The sequence below is a fragment of the Lepidochelys kempii genome, chromosome 1 (assembly GCF_965140265.1).
Source record: "Lepidochelys kempii isolate rLepKem1 chromosome 1, rLepKem1.hap2, whole genome shotgun sequence".
NCBI lineage: Eukaryota > Metazoa > Chordata > Testudines > Cheloniidae > Lepidochelys > Lepidochelys kempii.
The window spans coordinates 228783470-228805714 of record NC_133256.1 but is presented as its reverse complement, the minus strand read 5'-3'; the positions used below and the strand labels follow the sequence as shown (position 1 = coordinate 228805714).

The 22245-nt window shown below is 40.6% G+C and overlaps 1 protein-coding gene across 4 annotated transcripts in view; it reads right to left on the bottom strand.

Moving 5' to 3' along the window:
• TTLL1 (TTL family tubulin polyglutamylase complex subunit L1) overlaps positions 1 to 9578 on the bottom strand; it is a 44245-nt gene extending 34667 nt beyond the window's left edge. For 2 of the 4 annotated variants that reach the window (XM_073316879.1, XM_073316897.1), the window contains exons 1-2: positions 9469 to 9578; positions 6244 to 6318 (exon numbers count right to left, since the gene is read on the bottom strand). In XM_073316879.1, coding sequence (XP_073172980.1) covers positions 6244 to 6272 — 29 coding nt within the window. In that variant the 5' untranslated portion in view covers positions 6273 to 6318; positions 9469 to 9578. Of the gene's footprint in view, positions 1 to 6243; positions 6319 to 7238; positions 7458 to 9468 lie in introns of those variants that run through there. The other 2 variants (XM_073316909.1, XM_073316889.1) reach the window with 2 other exon arrangements.
• Between the last annotated feature and the right edge of the window lie 12667 nt (positions 9579 to 22245).

Sequence of the window (22245 nt, the reverse complement as noted above, 5' to 3'; positions counted from 1 at the left end):
GGCATCAGAGCTAAGAAGAGTTTTAAGGACGGATTTGAAAGAGGAAAATGGGAGAACTCTTTCCAAGCATGAGGGGCAGCATGTGAGAAAGAATGAAAGTGTTTGCTTGTAAAATTAAAAAGCCAGTCACTGTATTACAGAGACCCCTTACAGACACCTTGTCACTGTAGAGAGCTCCTTCCTGCCCCCAGACACCCTCTGCAGTATAGAAATTACTATTCACACACACACTCTACACCCCCATCCCCAGACTTTTACAGCCCTTCCTCCCCCCATGGAAAATAGCAGTATATAATAATGTAATTAAAGACTATACCACAATTATGGTTACAATTTTGTCATGGTTATTTTTAGTAAAAGTCAGAGACAGGTCATGGGCAATAAACAAAAATTCACTGAAGCCTGTGATGTAGCCTATAAGGCTAGCCTGCTTGCTTGACTATATATCTTTTCTTATGAGTTTAACCACTTGTTATATTTTAGGTTTATTATTTGTTATTATAATTAGAGTATTTTGGCTGTTTGTATTTGAGTATTTTAGCTGTAATGCAAGGAACCTACAGTCCACATCCTATCTGTTGAGCTAGGCCAAGTTAGCATACAGATGTTCGAGATAGGTGATGATGAGCTAGAGCATGCAGTATATATGTTTGGAACCTTTAACAGAGAAAAGTGGGCATGTTAAATCAAGTTGGTAGGTAAGGTCACCCAAGTTCATGGCCTTTTTCAGATTTAACAGATACACTACAAAGAACATGGAAACAACCAGTTCGGACAGAAATAACAGAGGTGAGGATGAGCTAATGGTCACTAATGGTTATGAATATGTCATTAATACGTACAAACATGCCATCCTAAAGAGTAAGTGTATCCTAACATTTTTGTGGGTGAGCGAGTTAAGTTTGGATAAGGAAGGAGGGCACCTAGAGCTCAGGCCCTATAAAAGGGGCAACCACCATGCTGGGTAGGTTCAGCTCATTCATTGTTAGTTTGTTTCAAGCAACTGAAATAAAAAGAAAGGCAAGTTGGCAAGTGTCAAATAAAAAATATTAGGGAAGTATTTTTTTAAATGAAGCTTAAGTCCCAAAAGTTTTGTGCAAATTGTTTTCTATTTTCTTCTAAAGATATTGATTTATCTGATTTCTGTTTTCCATTAATACTAAAATTATTATTGGAGTGTTAAGTTCTTCACCTCTCACTCAAGACTTCAAGAACCTGGAACATTGAATTCTCTTGACATGCCAGAGGCAAGACTGGTCTTTTGTCTTTTATCACGGGTAATCAAGGAAGGGTGTGAGTATATTAATTGAAAAGCCTTTATAGTATATAATACCACATGTATTATTAGAACAATATTATTGCGGTTGTAATTGATTATTTGATTACAGTTTCATTACTATTCCATTTATCTCAATAAAAGGCTTTAAGGCTGCATTTTGTTCTCAGCGTGAGTTTCCTTGTCATACATCTCAAGGGTCCCTGTAAATTCTGTGTAGCCTGATTCTGGGACAAGAACCTTATTATCTTCTGATCTGAGTAATTGGCGAGCCTATAACCCGTATTATCTAAATATTATTAGCCTCCCAAAAATCAGGCAATAGTGACCTGTCCCTGACTTTTACTAGAAATAACTGACACAAAATGGGGCTGATGGGGGGTGAGAGCTGGAACCCTGCTGTGGGAGAGGAGGGGGTGGTCCAGCATCCGCTGCAGCTGCACCCTCTGGTGCCCACAGCGGCTTGGAGCTCTGGGGTGACTGCCACCTGTTGCAGCTCAGAGTTCTGGGGTTGGGGCTGGGAGCTCCGGGGTTCCCCTGCTGCCTGCAGTGGCTGAGAGCTCTGGAGTCCCCCTGCCACCCACAGTGGCTCAGAGCTCCAGGGTCCCTGCACAGTGGCTGGCAGCTCCAGAGTCCTCCTGCCGTCTGCGGTGGATTGGAGCTCTGGGTCCGCCAGCCACCCAAGGTGGCAGAGAGCTTTAGGGGCCCCTGCCGCCCGTGGCTGCTCAGAGCTACGGGCCCCCTGCTGTGGCCTGGAGCTGTGGGGACCTCTCGCAACTGCAGCAGCTCGGAGCTCCAGAGCTCTCACCAGCTCCAGCCCCGTTTCCTAGGGTGACCAGATGTCCCGATTTTATAGGGACAGTCCTAATTTTTGGATCTTTTTCTTATATAGGCACCTATTACCCCCCTACCCCCGTCCCAATTTTTTACATTTGCTATCTAGTCACCCTACCATTTCCCCAGCAATGAAGTGGAAAATGTTAGGGAGGTCTCTGGAAGTCACAGAATCTGTGACTTCCGTGACATAATCTTAGCCTTAATCACAGTGTATACACACATGGGGCCAAATTAAGGTTGCACAGGCTGCCTTAATGCTGGCATTTCCTAACTTTTGAGTATTTAACGTTGCAACTTTAATGGCAACTTCTCAACTTTAATGTAGTCTTTTAAATGTAATTTCCTAGAGTTAAAAAAAAAACAGAAAAAAAAAAGAAATTCCATCATGTGGAACTATATCGACACTCACATGGTTCATCAACAGGGCTAGAACTTTCAGATCCACTGCACAGACCTCTGCCTCTTGAGATAACAGAGTAACAGATAGCAGGTTAACATCTTTGGTGTGGGCTAGCACTAGAGAAGGATGGGATGTTTTGCCAGCGTATTTCACAGATATTTGCTGACAACAGAGGTATGGTAAGACTCAGGAATCCTGCGTTCTACTCCAGATACTGAGGGCAGTGTCTAGTGGTTACAAACATTTGTGCCCCAGCCTCTCCACCTTGTCCTTGTTGCAGTCAGCGACCTCATATAGACACCCTCCCAGGCCCCTCAGATTCAAATCCTCATCCCACTCCCTGGCTTCCCCAGGCCCAGCTCCTAGACCTCTGTGCATTTAAGTCAGGCTGTTCATCCACTCCTCCTCATTGTGTAGGCACCAGAAAGGAGTGGAGCAATGAAAGCATAGGAAAGACCGTCCTATTTTTAGTTCCTGTGCCTGGAACCACACCTGTCCCTTGTGGCTAGGAGGATCAATGGCAGAAAGTTCCACTGAGCCCCTGCAGACCTGGGTTAGAACATGCTCAGTACAGACAGAATCTTCAGAGATTTTAGCTGCCAAACTCAAAGAAGCTTCTACTAATCATGTGCAAATTGAGATTTTCAGATGCTCATGATTTGGTCAAATGTGGGTGTATTTTCATGGGAACAGCAAAAATTATATCCCTGACACCAAAGCAACCCCAGCCAAATGTCAAGTCCCGGCTCCAAGGCATGAAGGCGCTACAGCTTCTAAAAATAAAACAGTTTAAGAAAGATTTGAACATGAGCAAAATTATGCATGTTTTCCTTAACCTTGTTCTTAGTAATGGCTGAAGCACTTTTATTGAAATATTAAACAAATAAATAAATTCAGCTTGAGGCAGACACCCTCAATGGCAAATTTCAACCCACGTGGTCAAAGTTCAGCAAATTTAATGCAATTGAAAACATGGTTTTATACTGGAAAGAGGCAGACAAACTTTATTATAGGTGTTACTACATGTGCCTCCTATAATATATAAATTAGATACTGCTTTGTATTATCTGGTATAGAATATTTTACTACTGACATCCATTGTTTGACCATCTTAGAAACATATACTAATTTATATTGCTGTGTTATTCAGCAGTCTATTTCTTTCTTAAACACCTCTTTCTCCTTCTTCAAATTACTCTGGAAATAAGAAAAAGCTAGTTGCTAGAAAGTGAGAGGTTAAGTGGCCCAAGCCTGCTCCAAATGAATGTGATGGCAAAACTCTTATTGATTTTGGTGGAAGCAGGATTGATCCCAGGATTAGCAATTGGCACACTCAGGCATAATATAAAGAATAACACATAGACACTTGCTGACATGAATAGTCAGCTGTGCTATGAGGACCTTGAAAGAAAGATGCCAGAAGATAGGTGAGTCATGCACCTAATAGATTAGCGGCATCAGTGCCAGCATATGGCAAGCAACAGCTATTTTAAGATTAGACACTATATAGTGGAACTCCTTGCAGAATGTCAGAGGAAAGTAAGGAATCTGACCTCCAGTGATAAGGTTAATAGAAAACTAAGTATATGTTTCGTAACAGACTGTAAAGTCCAGAAGAGTTATAGTGGAAATAAAGGGAGAAATAAATGATTAATAGTAATGGATTTAGACAACTGATCACATTTAAAAATAGAATAACCTGACCATAGGTGAAATAAGGTAAACTTTTGCAGTATGCTGGAATGAAACAGCTAGATAGATAACAGCTAAATCCATAAATCAATCTGAATATAATACTTATGCTTTGTATTCAGGTGATAAGGTCAGTTCCAGGGACATAACTATGAAGCAATAATGGAATCTAACTATATGAATTCTTGGAAGAGACTAATAATACTCCACAATTTTTTAGAATCTATGGGACTAAAGCCTACAAAGCCCTATATTTTCTTGCTTGTGTCATATGCAGTGGAAATGACAGGATACAACAGTCATGGGTGGCGAGTATCAAAGGCCAGGGAAGGCTAAGCCTTCCTTGCCTCACGCTGTGGCCCCACCCATGTTCTGCCTCCCCCTCTACCTGAAGCCGGCGGGGGGCTCACTCAACTCCAACTGGCGGCCTAGAGCTCCGGCCTTTCAGTGGCCCAGGGCGGCAGTGGGGCCGTCCCAGTACTGGGGCCAGCAGCTCGGCCCAGCTCTGGGGGGTGGGTTGGGGCTCCAGTGCGTGGGGGTAGGGCCTCAGCTGGAAAAGGCAAGGCCAGTGGACTAGCCTCCCCAAAGAAGTTGGGGGGAGGGGTCACCCACTGCCCGTGACAACAGTAGCTCTAGCAAGGAGTGACAACAGTCATGGAGAGGACCTCCTTTAACCATGAAAAAATATCTACTGTGACAACTGACACAAGTGAGAAAAACTAAATGGATCTGGGGGACTCCACACAGTGGGGGGTCCAGGGCAGCTGCGCAGCAGGAATCCGGGGTCCAGAATCGGGGTCTGGGTTGCTACTGCCCTGCCACCTGGTCCCTGCGGCCCACAATGATAAATAAGTTGAGAACCACTGATATACAACATAGTTGCAATTTACCAATACATTTATTCAACTTTTTATATTATGTACTTTAATTTTTAAAATTATAGTTCAGAATATAGTGTAATTAAGGCCAAACACAGCTTTACCAGGATGCTTATAATTATAAAAAAGTTCTATAGCAGGATCAATGCAATTCTGCAATCACTTATAGATGTGTTTTGCTTTAAGCATGAGTAGTCTCACTGACTTGAATGGGACTACTTATATATTAAAAGTTAAGCATGTGTAAAAATGTTTGCTGGAATGAGGCCTTATGCAGTGCAAAACACAATCAAAATAAGGTTTAAATTATCAGATGATTAAGAGGAGTTTGCCTGTAAAAAAAGCTCAAATAAGTTATTAACAAATTATAGTTTTAAAATAAATAAATAAACTCCCCTTTTAAAATACTTATAAAATACTTTGAACTTTCATAGCACTTTTTATCTGAGGATTGTACTTTGTAAACATTACATATCTCAGTCTCATAACACATCTAAGTGAGACTGAAGGTAAGTATCATACTCATTGTACAGCTGAGTTTCAGAGAAGTTAAGGCCTGATCCAAAGCCCCTTGAATTCTTGAAGGCAATGGAAAGACCACTATCCTGCAACCGATCCTTGGGGTCACTCACTAGGGGTAGGAAAGAAAGCATCTATTATATATTTCTTATTTTCTTTTACATGGAAAAAATGGTTTGTGTAATCTATGGACAGCCTCACTTGATTTAGAATTCAGTATCTATGCCACTGTTTCGCTTTTTTATGTTGTTTACCTTCTGTGCCATAGAGATGATATCATACAATAAATAAAGGGCAAAGTCCTTTTACAGGCATGAATTGATCCAGTCTCCCTATTTGACAGGACAATAAGGCATGGAGCAGTAGTTTTGTTTTGCCTTTTTAATGTTTTTCCTCAAGTGAAACTGTTCACCCTCACTAACCTCAATGAGAAAGGTGTGGGGAGAGTATTCAGGGGTTGATAGCTGGAGTATAGCAAGTAGACTCCATCTTTCTTACATCCTCCTTCAAGTAGGAGAAACATTTTAACTTTTTTACCATATACATAATAGAAGGGACTAGTTGTGGCCTTGTGTTTGGGACCCTGCATGCCTGAGTTCATCTTCTCTTTCCTGCTTAACCTGGAGGGGCAGGAAACTTACCAACAAACTTTCCATCTCCAGTGGACCATATGAAAGCGGATTATCTCTTCCAGGCCTTCCGTTCTGTAAATGCAACTGCAATAAGGAAGGAAACACACCACTAATACCCCTCACAGGTGGGCCCGTTACACATGAAGAAAATCACTGAGAAATGAAACCCATCAATCCATTCGCACTCTGGCAATGTGGGAGAAGGCTTATTTGGAGCCCTAAAGCCAGTCCTGTAGTGACTAGCTAACACAATGTTGAATATGTCCTGTCCTTGTTTACACTGACTGCAAACTTTGGTCAGCATAAGCGGCAAAGAATCCTGTGGCACCTTATAGACTAACAGACGTATTGGAGCAAGAGCTTTCATGGGTGAATACCCACTTCGTTGTGAATACCCATATGCATCCGACAAAGTGGGCATTCACCCACGAAAGCTCATGCTCCAATACGTCTGTTAGTCTATAACACGGCTACCCCTCTGAAGCTTTGATCAGCATGAGTGTTAAACTTGCTAGAGTCAAATTCTAATATAAAATTTTATAGCAAAAATAAGGCCTTTGAGTGTGTATTTATATACAAACACACATAATTTATGAATAATAGTAATCTTTATTACCTCAACAAATTCCACGACTTTTTTTCCACCATGAGAATCATCACCAAAGAAAATGTTAAAATATGTATTCTCATGTTACTTTAATATTCCCTTCTCATGTATTCCTTGATTCCTTATTCTAACACAGCCTCAATCTATCACTAAGCCTTAATGATTTATTTCTGCTCTATTTCCAAAATCTTCTCTTTCCCATTACCAACATACAAATCTTAGGAAAGTCCTTTCAGACTTTGACCTTGAAAATATGACTTTCTTATCCTCTATGAGACCCATCCTTCCATACTCTCTAAGCTGTTCAAAATAAAGTTGGGAACGTAATCAACATCTCCCGACGTTATGGCCCCATTTATCCCTCCTAAAGATCAGTCAGAGACACACTAAAATGTACCTCAGTTGCTTTCTCTTGACACCAGAGAAATTCTTCAGACTCCATTTTGTGCCCCTAGCTTTTATTTTGAATAAGCAAAAGTCACTCCACCATTAGAAGCTGCAGGTCAGATGATAAGGTCAGCAAATCATAGCTCTGAGGTAAACAACGGCAATGAGCATGTGCACTGTGTCTGCAATACTGGCATGCATCCAAGAATGAGGCATTGTTGGCATGCATTCAATCTGATAAGTAGGGCCCTACCAAATACAGGGTCCATTTTGGTCAATTTCACTCTCATAGGATTTTAAAAATCATAAATGTCATGATTTCAGATATTTAAATCTGAAATTTCAGGTGTTGTAATTATAGGGGTCCTGACCCCAAAAGGAGTTGTGGGGGGTGGGTAGCAAGGTTACTGTAGGGGGGTCGGGATTTGTGGTACTGCTACCCTTACTTCTGGGCTGCTGCTGATGGCAGCGCTACTGCCTTCAGAGCTGGGCAGCCAGAGAGTAGCAGCTGCTGGCCAGGAGCCCAGCTCTGAAGGTAAAGCCACTGCCAACAGCAGCACAGACGTAAGGATGGCCTGGTCTGGTATTGCCACCCTTACTTCTGTGCTGCTGCCTGCAGAGCTGGGCCCTCAGTCAGCAGCCGTTGCTATCTGGCCACCCAGCTCTGAAGTCAGCACAGAAGTGAGGGTGGCAACACCATGACCCCCCTAAAATATCCTTGTGACCTCCCCCTGCAACTCCCTTTTGTGTCAGGACCCTCAGTTTGAGAAACACTGGTCTCCCCCCGCGAAATCTGTATAGTATAGGGTAAAATCACACACAAGACCAGATTTCACAGGGGAGACCAGATTTCACTGATCCGTGATGCATTTTCATGGCCATGAATTTGGTAGGGCCCTACTGATAAGAATGTTTGGCAGGGAGCAGGTGCAGAAAAACTCTGGTAAGACAACGAGCATGTGCAGCAAGGATCTGACAGCTGACAGGACAGTATAAAAGGCAGATGGTTAAGTGAGGAGTGGATGAAGAATTCAGAGAGAAGCTAAGCAGGTGAGAGGTAGAGAGCAGTTGAACTGGCAAGAGACTTGAAGAGAGCTGACTGAGAAAGGTAGCTACAACAGCACCAGAAAGCCAACAGGACAGAGTAAGCCTGCCAGAGTAATCATAGTTTAGTATTAATATGTATGAGAGTGTGTTAACTGTAATTTATACATGTAACACACAGCACAATTTAAGAACTCCTGTCAGTGATCTGTTGCACACTGGCCATCTGTAACAGAGTGCGATAACTTAGAATCACTTGGATTGTATGCAATTGCAGTTTGTATGCCCTTTAACTTTAGGGTGACCAAATAGCAAGTGTAAAAAAATCAGGATGGGGTGGGGGCTAATAGGTGCCTGTATGCAAAAGACCCTAAAATTGGGACTGTCCCTATAAAATTGGGACATCTGGTCACCCTATTTAACTTGCAATAAGGGATTTGTGTTTTATTTAGGTTTTTAGATTTATTGTATTAGGGATTGTTCGTTACATTAATGAAAAGATACTTCCTGTGTCAATCACTTATCAAAAGGCTGTATCTTTGTCTCCCAAGTTTTTCCTTCGCTACCCTGGAAATCCATACCTTAGATTAAGGGGGTGATAGGGAGGTTATTCTAGTGGCACACTAAAGCCTGTTTTGGGGGGGTAACAAAACAGGTTAAAAAGTAATCTTCCTTGAGCAATACTATGGAGTATTGTGGAATCCTGTGAAGTGCTGAGCTCCCTCAACCACTTCTGAATTTAGCAGAAGTGTAGGATTGACAGCTGCAAGTATCCAATCCTTGGGCCACAATCCATCACAGCGTTCAAGCACAGGCTTAACTGTAAACAAGCAAGTAGGGCCATAGACTACTCACATGCTTTAAAATTAAGCACCTGTGTTTAAGTGTTTTGCTGGCTCGGGGGGGGGGGTGAGGGGGGTGCTTAATGACTAGCCCTTTGGGAAAAAACCAGGCTGGAGAGTCCCCTCATGTCAAGGTGCTACAATCCCATTTTTGTCGACATTTATTGAAAACAGGAAATCGATCAGAAAAAGCTTCCTCCCCAGTCCCCACTCCGCTCGTCCCTCCAGCCCCGCTCAGGTATCGCTCCTGTTCGTCACCCCAGTTCCTCATCCCTCCGCACACGCCGCTCGGCGCGCCGAGCTCCTCGCAGCCCCGCACCCCTTCCCGCCCCTGCTCCGCGTCGCTATGGGAACCTCTGGGGCAGGCTCCGTGCAAAGGGCAGCCGCTCTCGCCTGCAAGGCTGGCGGTGGGGGGAGAGGTCCGCACCGCTTGGCACGGCCCCGCTCCGGCTCCGGCTCCGGCTGGGCGGGCCGGGCATGGGCAGAAGCACAGAAGGCGCGGGCCGGGGCCGGGGCCGGGGCCGGGCGGCTCGGCGCTCCCACCCAGGGGCGGGCCGGGGAGCCGTGGTTGGGGCGGCGGGAGCAGGGCGGGGCGCGGCGCAGGCTGGGCGGGAGCCGCGGCGAGTCGGCTGCAGGCGCAGCGCGGACAATAGGGGCCGTTCTGCAAGTGACGCTGCGGTGAGTAGGGTGCCCCTGTTTTTAGCTGTCCGCGGGCCAGCCCCGGCCCTGGACGAGCCCGGGACACGGCCCCGGGGGCTCGCGGGGCACTAAGGCTTGTGTGTGTCTCTCTCTCTCTCTGTGTCCGCAGGGCAGCGGTCGCTTCCACGCCGGCCGGCGACGGCAAGCGCAGCTAAGGTAGGGGCGGCGGCGGCACACTTGTTGCGCGGGATGCTGAGGACGTCGCCTCCAAGGCGGCCGGGTGCACGGAGCGGGCTGGGGAGCGCCCCGAGCCTGCAGAGGGGCTCGCTGGCCCGCCCGGCGCGCTGGGGCTGACCAGGGCCGGGGGGTTCAGCCCCTGTTTATTGCCCGCCGCGCTCAGCCTCTGCCTCCGGGCGCTGAGACGTGGAGGGGAAAGAGGCACTGTAACTTGTGGCGGCGCGTTGAGAGATGTGCTCGCTCGCGGCGAGATTTCAGTCCCCTTCCTATTACTTTCTCAGAGGTCTTACTGCTTCTCTTCCCCGGCCTCGCGTGTGCTTGTCCCGAGGTGTAGTGTGCACGCTGTAGCATTACAGGAGGCGATTTTTTATTTTTTTGGTACAATGAGAGAGGGACTACGTAATTTTTGTATACAGCCATAAGCTTTCGTTTTGGTCAAACCTGGGTAGGGTTTGTTTAAAGAAAAAACCAACCAAACTCATTCTTATGAAGTGAGCTGTAGCTCACGAAAGCTTATGCTCAAATAAATTGCAAAAAGAACAGGAGGACTTGTGGCACCTTAGAGACTAACCAATTTATTTGAGCATAAGCTTTCGTGAGCTACAGCTCACTTCATCGGATGCATTGCTGTGGAAAGTGTAGAAGACCTTATTATATACACACAAAGCACACGATGAAGTGAGCTGTAGCTCATGAAAGCTTATGCTCAAATAAATTAGTTAGTCTCTAAGGTGCCACAAGTACTCCTTTCTTATTTTTGAGACACTAGAAACCACACGTCGAAGTGTTTTTTTTTTTTTTTAAACTTTGACGGCAACAACAGAAGAAGCATATCACCTGCCATAACAACTAAAAAGCTTTTAGAGCTTTGATTTTAAAAGGAGGAAGTAGGTATGTTGACCCATATATATAAGACTATATTGTTTCTCTGCTTTTAAGGATCATGTGCATTTCAAAAACATTTCCTCTTGCACTAATTGAGAATCCAGTCCTGCATTTATTTAAATCAAGCAGTATTTTGCAATTGACTGTAATGGGTTCAGAATCAGGTCTTTAGCATATGGAAAATAAATCTCTAAAGGGTAAAAAAAGTAGAGTGAATAACTCATTAGTTGTAACTTGGATGGATCTACTAATTTTAAAAATGCAAAAAGGTATGGAATCCTTTTAGGCAATAAATGTTTATTTTTAAGACCAATAGTGTATGAGGTGGAGGCCTAGATATAATAGTGCTGTGTGGAATGGGGGCCGGGCTGGTGATTTTATTGGATTGTTTACAGCAGGGTTTTAAAAGGGACATGTAGTGTGTATTTTTTTGAAGGGGAAAAAAAAAAGTTTCTTTGGTAGGGATAGTATTTTTTTGTACTCAGCTACTGTAGTCTAGATGTATTCTAAACAAATTACAAAGAAATTACATTTGAGAATTTGTACTTTCTCTCTTATTAAACCAGGAAATAAAATTAAAAGGCCTTTGAAGAAAGACTAAATTTTATAACTAAATTTGTAGGTGATACAGATTGTCCCTGAAAATTTAAGAACATTATTCAATTGCTTTTTCCCTGCCTTCCTCCCCAATTTGTAGAAATGTTTACATATCCTGAGTGCTGAAGTTAGCAATGGCAAGGTTCTTGAGCTAGTGCTAGAATTAATAAATCCATACAATGTTATAAACTCTCAGTCCCTGTTACGAGTACAACTAAAACAATCTTGAGTTAATCCAGGTGGTGCTTTACTAAAGTCAGTGTAAAGAGTTCAGATAAAGTTTAGACCATATCAGAAAGTGCCATTACACAAATGTGGTAAAGACTGATAGCAGTCCTATTATAAACCAGATACACAGGGGTTTAAATTGAAACGTGACTATTAGCCTCAAGCTGAACTGTAATATTTTAAGTCTTATCAGAAACCCTCTTTCCTTTTAGAAAAACAAGACAAAAATGTTCCTCCATCTTTATTCCCTTCACACCACTGACATACGTACAAAAGTGCCATGGGTAATCTTGCATTAAAAGTTTGAGTGTTCCAAAACATTTTTTTGACTCTATATAACAAAAAATAAAAATTACTCAGCCTGTTAGTTGAAGGTGCTTTGTCCCTCTTTATATTAAAAAGCCACTTTAGATATAAACATGATGACAAAGCAAAAATTTAAGAAGATAGTCCACTGCAACTTGGTCAATTTGTTTCCCCAGAACCGTCCTTTAATGATTTTTTTGTACAAATAGTGTCAATGACAGTATCTAAAGGTGACAGAAAAGGCATAATTATGGCTTCAGTCCTGCAAACTCTGCTCACATTACGTAGTAGCTCACTCCACTGGACAATGGGGCTGCTTGCAGAATAAGGTACTGCATAATGGGCTTGATCCTGCTCTGAGTGAAGTCAGTGGTAAAACTTATATTGGTTTCAGTGATACAGGATCAGACCTAAGGTGAATAAGGATGGCAGAAATGGATCCACAGATAATCACATTAAAATCCAACCCTTCCATGAATAAAGGCTGAAATATCGGGCTCTGTGTATTTACCCAAGGAATGTGAACAAATAATATGTAGTTTACCCTCATCTCCTCTCTTAAAAAACAATTACAAAAAATGTTTGATAAAATGGGAGTGTCACATTAGTTGTGACAAACCCACGAAAGCGAGTGAGTTAAGGACACACTGTTATTTCTTATTTTTCTTTCAAAAGTGGTTGTGAGAGAAGGAGAGAACTGTAATCTTTAAAAGTTTTGAATGATTCAGTTCCAAAAGTATTTTATAAAACAATTGGTCTTTCATATGCCATTTCTAACATGTCCAGTCCAACTGAATAAAATGCTGCATTTTTGCTGCTTCAGTTACAGTTTACAACAATTGTGGAAGTGTTGCTTACAGGTCTATGGTAACATGACTTGACATGGTTATGTGATCACTGTTTATTATACCATGCCTAACAAAGTAAACACTGAAGTCTCTAAATCTATTTTTAAATAGGTATGTAGCAAAATACACACTGAAAAACATGTTTCTACTCCATTTGTAGTCTCCAGTACTTCAATGAGGAAAAAAAATGTCAAAATTATTCAAAGTTACAAAGGATTAAGGCCCCAATTCAAAAAGCATCCTTTATTTGAGGGAGGGAGCTTAAACATGTGCTGAGCCTTCTTTGGCTAAGTTAAGTGACAGAAGTTTACGATGTCTAAAGATGGACAGGGCAACCAACACCGTTAATATGAGGAACTTTAACAGCAGTGAATATTGTGCCTAAAGCAAGAGGATACTGTAATGAAAGTCCTGACTACTTCTCTTCCTGTTTGGAAACTCAGGCTGCAGTTACTTCAATTAAGCGATCTCTGCTTGTTTGGTCTTTGGTTTAAGAACCATGTCTCTTGAGATGCTACACATGGTACCGATTTGAATACCATTAGAGAGATGCTTTATAATGCTTTGATTGGCAAAAATGTATAGCAAAGAGTTCCCCAGCAGTTACTACAACAAAAATCTGTTCCTTTTAATGTGATGGTGATAAACTCAAAGAGCTTAGTTTGTTTAGCTTAACAGAGAGAAGGTTAAGGGGTATTTGATTAATCTACACGGGGAACAAATATTTAATAATGGACTCTTCAGTCTAGCAGAGAAAGGCATAACATGATCCAATGGATGGAAGCTGAAGCTAGGCAAATTCAGACTAGAAATAAGGTGTACATTTTTGACAGTCAGAGCTATTAACCATTGCAACAGCTTACCAAGGGTTGTGGTAGATTCTTCATCACTGACAGTTTTTAAATCAAGATTGGTTGTTTTTGTAAACTATCTGCTCTAGGAATTATTTTGAGGAAGTTCTATGGCTTCTATTATATGGGAGGGCAGACTAGATGGTCACAATGGTCCTTTCTGGCCTTGGAATCTATGACTATGTTTTAAAAAACAAACTTTAATGTGAAAGATTCCACCACAATATAACATAAGAAGGATTTCCAAGAACTAATAAACATCAATACAATAGTATTGTGCAGTACATAAGACCCAAAAAGTGAAACTAAGAACTATTTTCATTGTGTGAACTAATGTGTAAAAAGTAAACAGACAGCATAAATGGTGAATAAATTAAACGAGAGTCTCAGTTTTAAAATCTATTTGTAAACAATTTTCTCATCATTTAAATCTAACAGCAGGACGGGAGAATCCCATTGGATCCTATACAAGACGACTATCAAGGGGCTTGACTCTACAAGTTGCTGAATGCTCCAGCTGCAATTCAACCAAGCAGCTAACCACTTTGACTTAAGTGGGATTATTCATATATTTATAGTTAATGGGACTACTCATTTGTTTAAAGTTAAGCACACGTTTAGATGCTTTGCTGGAACCTCGTCAGCATGCTCAGCACCTTAAGGGTGAGCCTGATACTAGTAAAGGTCTGAATTCTTCAGCCCAATCAATAAAAGTGAACCCTGATGCTAGTGTCCAGCAGATGAACTCATTGCAGGAACTTAACATTTGACTGCAGGATCAGGTCCTCAAGTAGTCCAGGATAATATCTCAAATTGATTTGAAAAAATACAGATGTTAGATTTTATAAGAAGCTCAGCTCTATTACATAATAACTGTAGTGAAAATGCAACATAACATTCACAAATATCCATATACAAGGCAAATTTATTTTTTGCGAGTGTCGTTTTTGAACTATTAGCACAAAACTAAAAACAAAAACACCAGAACAAAATATATTATATATATATTTTAGAAGGAATTTATACCCTAATAGAAGAAAATATATGTTCTGCTGCTTTGTGGTCTACCTACCTATTACCAAAATACAAATGTTTTCATGCCTACATTCTACAGCTTGCTTTAAGACAACTTTTGAGGGGGTAGGTTTCAGAGTAGCAGCCGTTTTAGTCTGTATCTGCAGAAAGAAAAGGAGGACTTGAGGCACCTTAGAGACCAACAAATTTATTTGAGCATTTTGTTAGTCTAAGGTGCCACAAGTCCTCCTTTTCTTTTTGAGGGGGTAGTAGTTTTTAAATGTAATCTTAATTAATTTAAAGATTCTTTGCCTTTTGGGGGGAAGTGGGGAAAACAAAACGCAAATTCTGATTTCAAAAGTAACAAGTACTAAAGCAAAATCTTTCTGGATGGAGATAAATAATTATGCTAGTATTGTTCTGAGAGCAAGTAGAACAAAGGAAATATGAAAAGATAGTGATATTTCTGTAATTGTCACAAAATGAAGGAAACTAATTTTTCCTAAAAAGAGGACTAACAAATCCGTCTTTATAAAATTATTTAGGAACAACCAAAAAAAAAAATTACAAAAATGGCAGTCTTGTCAGTGCGGGAATAGCCAATGGTTATTTGTGAGACATTTGGCAAACTATCTTAGCTATTTCTAGGGTGGCCATAACTGTAGCATCTAAGTGCAAAATCAGATAAATGAAATCCTGGCACGATTAAAGCTAGTGCGAGATTTGTCATTGACTGCAGTAGGGCCAGGGTTTCATCCTAAGGCGTCTTGTATGCTTTCAGCAGACACTGTCAACATACTTAAGACCTGCAGTTTAAAAAGCATCAGCAATTTAAAGTCTGCAGCATGGGATTTTTCTTCCAGTATGCAGGTTATCAGTGTTACTTAAGGAGTGGGTTTATCAATGTAATCAACTATTTGATTCATAACAAATTCTGAGGTAAAGGCTTAGTTATACAACTAATTTAATGTAATGGAAATGAAATGAATAAAGTAAATACAATGCATATGTTATAGTCCTAGAAAAATGTGCCTTTAAGAACAATTTGAGGCTGTTTTAAGAACTGTTTGCATTTAAGCTGTGGCCAAGATCACTGAAGTTAAATTGACAGAGAAAATAGCAGGAAGCAAAGGATGAGCAGATTGCTGCATCTGACCTGTTAAGGAATTGAGAATTAATCCTGAAGCCTAACCAGAAAAAATGAATACTGGTCATTTATCCCCGAGTTTTAAGCACTAATAGTACCTAGAGCTTCCTGAAATGTAGTAACTTGGGATTTTAAGAGTACCGTCCAACAGAGAGAGATACTAATGTACTACTTTATCTCTTATGCTAATTAGCACTTAATCCTCTGCCATTCTACAAAAGAGGTGTCCTTTTGTATAGGATTTGTATTTGCAAAGGTGAGCATGACGTCATGTTTTGGAATAGTAGGATATATAGTAGAGACATGTATGCAAACAGCCAAGCCTTTATTTGTTTTCCATTTAAATTTCAGTTTGCATATGCAGCTGGTAGAATCTGAAACAGTTTGAGATATGCCTTGATACCTGAATGTAAAGGAGTAAGAGGTCCCATCCTGCAGTCCTTATTTACATGGGTAGGCACCTGGAAAAGAATTGAACTACACAAGTGAGTAAAAACTGCAGGATTATGCCCCCAAGGGTGCAACTAGATTGGTCAGTCCTAGTATACTATTTTCAGGGCATGTATGTTTTCTCCCCATATAACTGTCTCTAAAATGACTGCACACTCATTATAGCATATCTTTAGTTTCACTTTGTTTTACCAAGACATGGCTCTATTAAAGACAATTTTTAAACTGTTTGGGTTGAAATATCAGGGTGACTGCCTTCTTAAAGGATACTACCAACCACATAATGTAGTCAAATTGAAGAAGAGTTCAAATTAATTTCAGGTCCTAGGTTTGTCCCCAACTGCCCCTGCCACGACCACATTTTCCTATTTTTAAAAGGTGTTTTCCTGTCCCCTTTTGCTGAGTGGATATAGCACAAACAGAGATAACTGACACAAAGTGCTGTCAAATCTACAAAGGAAAGATTTTCCCTCCTATTTCTTCTAACAGTCTTAGATGTTACCTATAACAATAGTAGGTCAAATATTTTAATCAATCAGTGTGATTTTTTTTTTTTTTAAGTTGTGCCCCAGTAAAATTCAGAAGACAGTTCAGATACTCTCTCTGCCAAAGGTGCTATATCATCCAACCATAATTATGTTCATTCAGAGGCATTATACTTAGCCTAGAGTTAGGTATTAAGAATTTAAAAAAATAAATAAATCTGGATTTAAGCCCTGATTCAGCAAAGCACATGTTTAACTTTAAACACATGAAGTTTAACGTCCATGGTCCCATTAAAGTTAAGCATATGCTTTGCTGAATCAGGGCCATGCACAGGAGAATGACCTTTTTGGCATGTATGCTAGTTTGACCAGGTTATTGACCATATAGAGCTTCTACATCCCTCTCTCTCTCTGCAGAGCTGAAAAGGTTAGATAATGTTTAAAGAGATATAGAAGTGTTAAGGTATTCACAACCTACCTACATTCTACAAGTCAAATTCAGTCTCTCTCTTCCACATATATAGCTGGAAAAAAGGAGGGACAAGTGGAGCATCATAGTTATGTCAGTTGCTAGGCTCACCAGAGTCCAAATTCACACTCTGCGGGCTCTCCAGATCGGTTTCAGGAGTGTTCTAGCAAAGGGAGTTGCTCCCTTGCCCAGCTCTCTGTAGGGCTATAGTCGGGAAAGAAAACAGGCCAGAATAATGCTGCTTTTGCAGCATTAATATATATGCCATTTTGCACCCAGTTTTTACATCACTATAGGGCCTGATTTGGCCCAACATTTTCAAAACCAAAAACATTCTGTTAAACTTCTGCTTTGACACTAACTAACCTATTTGTCTTGTATGTCTTCAGCATGTCCGTAGTCCTTGTAAGGCTGCCTCTGACAGGGCACTCCCAACACCATGGAATACTATTATAAATACCCCCTTTGTTAGATCTTCCTTGCTCTAACATTCAGAGAAGTTGGTTGGCAAAAACAGCATACCCGGCTGCAGCTGAATTCTGAACAGCATGACCATATATATATATATATATATATATATATATATATAGACAGTTTCTTTTTTAGCCTGTGGGAGGAAGGTATTATAACAGGTGTGAGGTAACATATGTTGTGCTTTAGGCTTTTGCCATGGTATTGTATGGTTTGTTTACATGTCTGATTTCTGTGGTACATTGTCTTATTATAGGTCATTTTCAGAACTCAGTTTTCATCTCCTACAGATATAGATATTTCCACTGTGTGTCTCTGAATCTGAAACCAACCTCTCTTTCTATTCTAGATATGGGAAAAAATACCCTTTTTAGAGAAGTTTCCTCAACGCACTATTGTTCAGTCCACAGACAGTTATTATAAAAATAGTGATGTGCAGTTTTAATATCAGAGTTTAATACCTGTATATTTCACTCCATATAATAATCCTCTACACCTCCACAGCACCTTTGTCAGAGACTAAGTGCTTGAAAAGCATTAAAAAAGACACTGTCATCTTAAATTTTCAAATGGAAGTGTGATTTTTATCTCTTAGTATTGCAAGAAGCACCGCACTTGAGAGAAAATATTTTCTAGTTTTACAATATGTTTACTTTGCACATTTGAGGGCACTTTTTGGATTGTTAATCAATTTCACTATTTCCCTGTTCAGTCAGTCAGTGCTGACTATTCCTGCGCAGACTACTCATACAGCAGCAGGGGGTAGAAACATTAAAGGTAACTGGCAGGGTGACTTTAGAAACCGATATCATGTAAAACTACTTTTAACTTTTTTTTTTTAAAACGATGACTGGTTAGGAAACTTACCTATCCTGTAAAATAGGATCAGATTTTAATCACTTGTTTTCATTGAGTGATACCTTACTCCCTGAGTAGGCCTATTGAAATAAAGGAATAAGATACTGCTCTTCATGAATAAGGGTGGCAGAATCTAGCTTTAAGTGGTTTGTCCACCATAATGCAACTCAGTAGCGGAGGGGCGGGGTGTGGCGGAACCAAACAACTCAGAACTGCTGACTGCCAGGTCTACTTCTTACTGCCAAGCCATGCTGCCTCTTGGAAATTTGGATACATTTAAAGAAAAAGAAAAAAATTAGAATATGAATAGTTTGGCAAGTACAATGTAAATGATACAAATAAAATTTAATTATTTAGCACAAATAATTGCTATAACTACTTTAATTTGTTGCCATGCATAACTGAGCCATGAAATTCCTTATTTTATATAAAAGATGGTAATCTCATCAAGTTTTCTTAACAGGAAGATTCTTTAGTTTTGTAGAGTCAAATACTATATTATCAGCTTTTCATTGGCAGCTTCCAGTTGTATTTATGGCCATTTATTTATGCAAGAATGTGTATACAATAATTGTTAAATATTTTATATTGTGGTAGTACCCATTAACTACAAGACATTTTCCAAATACTGAGGAAAGACATAGGCCATGTCCCAAAGAGCATACAATCTAAAAAGCAATTGCGTATAAGCAATTCAAATCAATTTTCACATAATTTTATCAGCATTCTGTGAAATTCAAAAACAAGTTAACATGATCAACAACATGACATATCTTTGTCTCACTTAGTTCCATAACTGAATAGTATCTGTGTTATAGTTATTTGGCCCACAGAGATAGAGTGCCTAAAAGGACAAAGGAATCTGGCCTGGGGAAATCCATTTTCACGGCAGACCAACCAAAGGAATTAGTTCTCAAACTAATACAAGATGAAGTAGTTAGGGATTTAAAGATAAGGGAGGGGACAAAAAACTGGGTAGTCCAAAAATATGCCATCCAAAAATGAATTATGTCCTAAAGTCAGCCAAGAAGTTCAGCAGTCGGAGCCCCAAGGACCAAAAGGAAAGCCATCGTAGCCACCTGTAACTACCAAGCAATGACCTAAGAGAGTGAGGTGGTTGCTCAAGTGTTTGCATACTTTCTTAAATTGTCTCATTGCACAGCTTTGTCATCTTACTTTGTAATGGAAGCCAAGTAAAAAACCCACTAATTAATACTACAGTAGAAGTATTATATTTTACTGTAGGTTTCTTGATTGCTGCTTAATAGATCTTCAGTGTTTTTGGTAATCTAGGTAAAGCTACTGAGAAGTACTAAGGGCTTGCTCCTGTCTCTTCTGAAATCCATGGAATTTTGCCATTTACTTTAATGAGGCAGGACCACATTCTACTGCAGGCCCTAATCCTGCAAAGACTTAAGCAGACCAGTAACTGTGCATACAAGTAGTCCTAGAGGGTATATCTACACTACAATTTAAAAACCACCCGTGGCTGGCCCATATGAGCTGACAGGCTGTGGGGATGTTTAACTGCAGTGTGGACAGTCAGGCTCGGTCTGGAGCCTAGGCTCTGGGACCATGTGAGGTGGAAGGATCCCAGAGTTATAGCCCAAATCTGACCATCTACATTTGCAGTTAAACAGCCCTGTAGTCTGAGCCCCACGTGCCTGAGTCAGCTGACACAGGCCAGCTGCTGGTGTTTAATTGCGGTATAGACATGCCCCCTGACTGCTCCTGTGCATAAAATCACTCGTATGCTTTAATCGTTGCAGTACTGAGACTCTGCACTCTGATACTGCAATGAGTTCTTTGTAGCTTGGATTGCAGGATTGGAGCCTTAAGTCCCAGTTCAGGAAGGTATTTAAACATGCGCCTAACTTTAAGCATGTATATAGTCCCATTAAAGTTGGGTGTGCGTTTAGGTAGCTTTCTGAATTGCAGCCTTAGTCAGCTGGAGCGATTTACATGTCTAGGCAGCTCCCTGTAGTAGTGCTGCAAACATTACAGAACGGTATCTTGATGTATGTATAACTTCTTAGTAGTTTCACCTCTCTTTTAATTATGTTCCTATTTCTAGAATATTCTGTTGCAATGAGCTGAAATCAAAAAGCAGTAAGATAAACTGCTTTCTTTTAAAATGTAAGCTACTGAACATACATTGACCATTTTTAGAAGGCTTAAACAAACCAATGGTTCCCTTAGTCTCTGCCTGGCAATGTAGAAATGCTCGAGTCTGAAAGAATAGCTAGCTATTTAAAACAGTATTTGTAACTAAAATGAAAATATTGCACTTAACAACACATTTGAACAGAATGTTAAGGATTTTCTTTCCTTTCCTTTTTCAGAATAAAATATGTCTCAACCAAGAAGAATCCCCAGGCATTTTGTTCTCTCTCATGACCAGAACGGAGTAGCAGTACCAAATGAGGAAATCCAGAATAGACTCTTAACAGTTCCAGACAACACAGAGCAAATGGAGTTTAATATCAGGTATCATATTGTACTAATTCTCCCCTCCCAGACCCACGTACAAAATCCCCATCTGACTAGGAATATTTACTATGCCAAACGATTACTCTGAAAACTCATGAAACACAAAATAAATATGGTTGTAGTGACCTGTAGCACTTAATATTGATCACACAAGACTGTTCTGCACTAGAAGATTTCACCTTTCTATGCAGCATGAAGTCGCAGATGTGGCTGTTCATTAGAAGCCCAGCTGTTGTAACAAGCAGCTGAGGAAGCGATATTTTACAGAGTTCCCTAGCTACCTCTTGTGAGGAGCTGCTTGGGGATAAAGACTTGTTTTTTGTTAAGGCCTTCTGAAATATACTTTGTTTCAGGGGGGTGTTAAGCTGTCTTCCGTGCTTATGAAAATTTCTATATGGTTTATTAGAATAAAACATTCTCTCTCCTCCAAAAAGCAATGGTTTACTGTTGACACGGGTGTTTAGTCTCAGTCTACCTGCTTTTCTGCCATTGATTTAATCCTTCTTTTTGCCTTTGAAACCTCAATCCAAGTTTTACTGAGACTTTTTCCATAATTCTGCCAGTGCAACACCCTTCATAGATTAAATATACAGTAGATATTTACATACCCCAACTAATGAATGTATACCTTTAGCAGAGGGATGTAAAACCATTTTACATATTTCCTGTCAAATTGTCTTTTTAATGTCTATTCATGGATGTGCAGTATTTTCACAGATCCTTCTGGAGCATAAGGGTAGCATAATTTATTTGCTAGACTACACTTGTTTTTCAGAAAACTAGTGTTTGCAGAACTGTCCACAGATAGAAATTCTATTACTGATATTTTGTTGTTCAGACAACACATCAAAATACTGCACAAAATAAGTGCCTGTATTATATCTTGTTTTAAAGCTTACTGAGTTCTGATAGATCGCCAAGGGAAATTAATTTGAGCCCACTGCCCACAAAGAGGTCTGGTGCAGCCCCAGAAGTTGTCTCTGGAAGCTGACGGCAAGACCATCAGTCAATTTCAACTATCATGACTGGTTATAGGTGAAGAGGCAGCCTTTTAAATGACAAAGGGTGGAATTTTCAGAAGTGCCTAAACGATTGAGGACTACAGGTTCCATAGACTTTCAATTGGACTTGGGCTCCTAAGTCATTTTTAGGCACT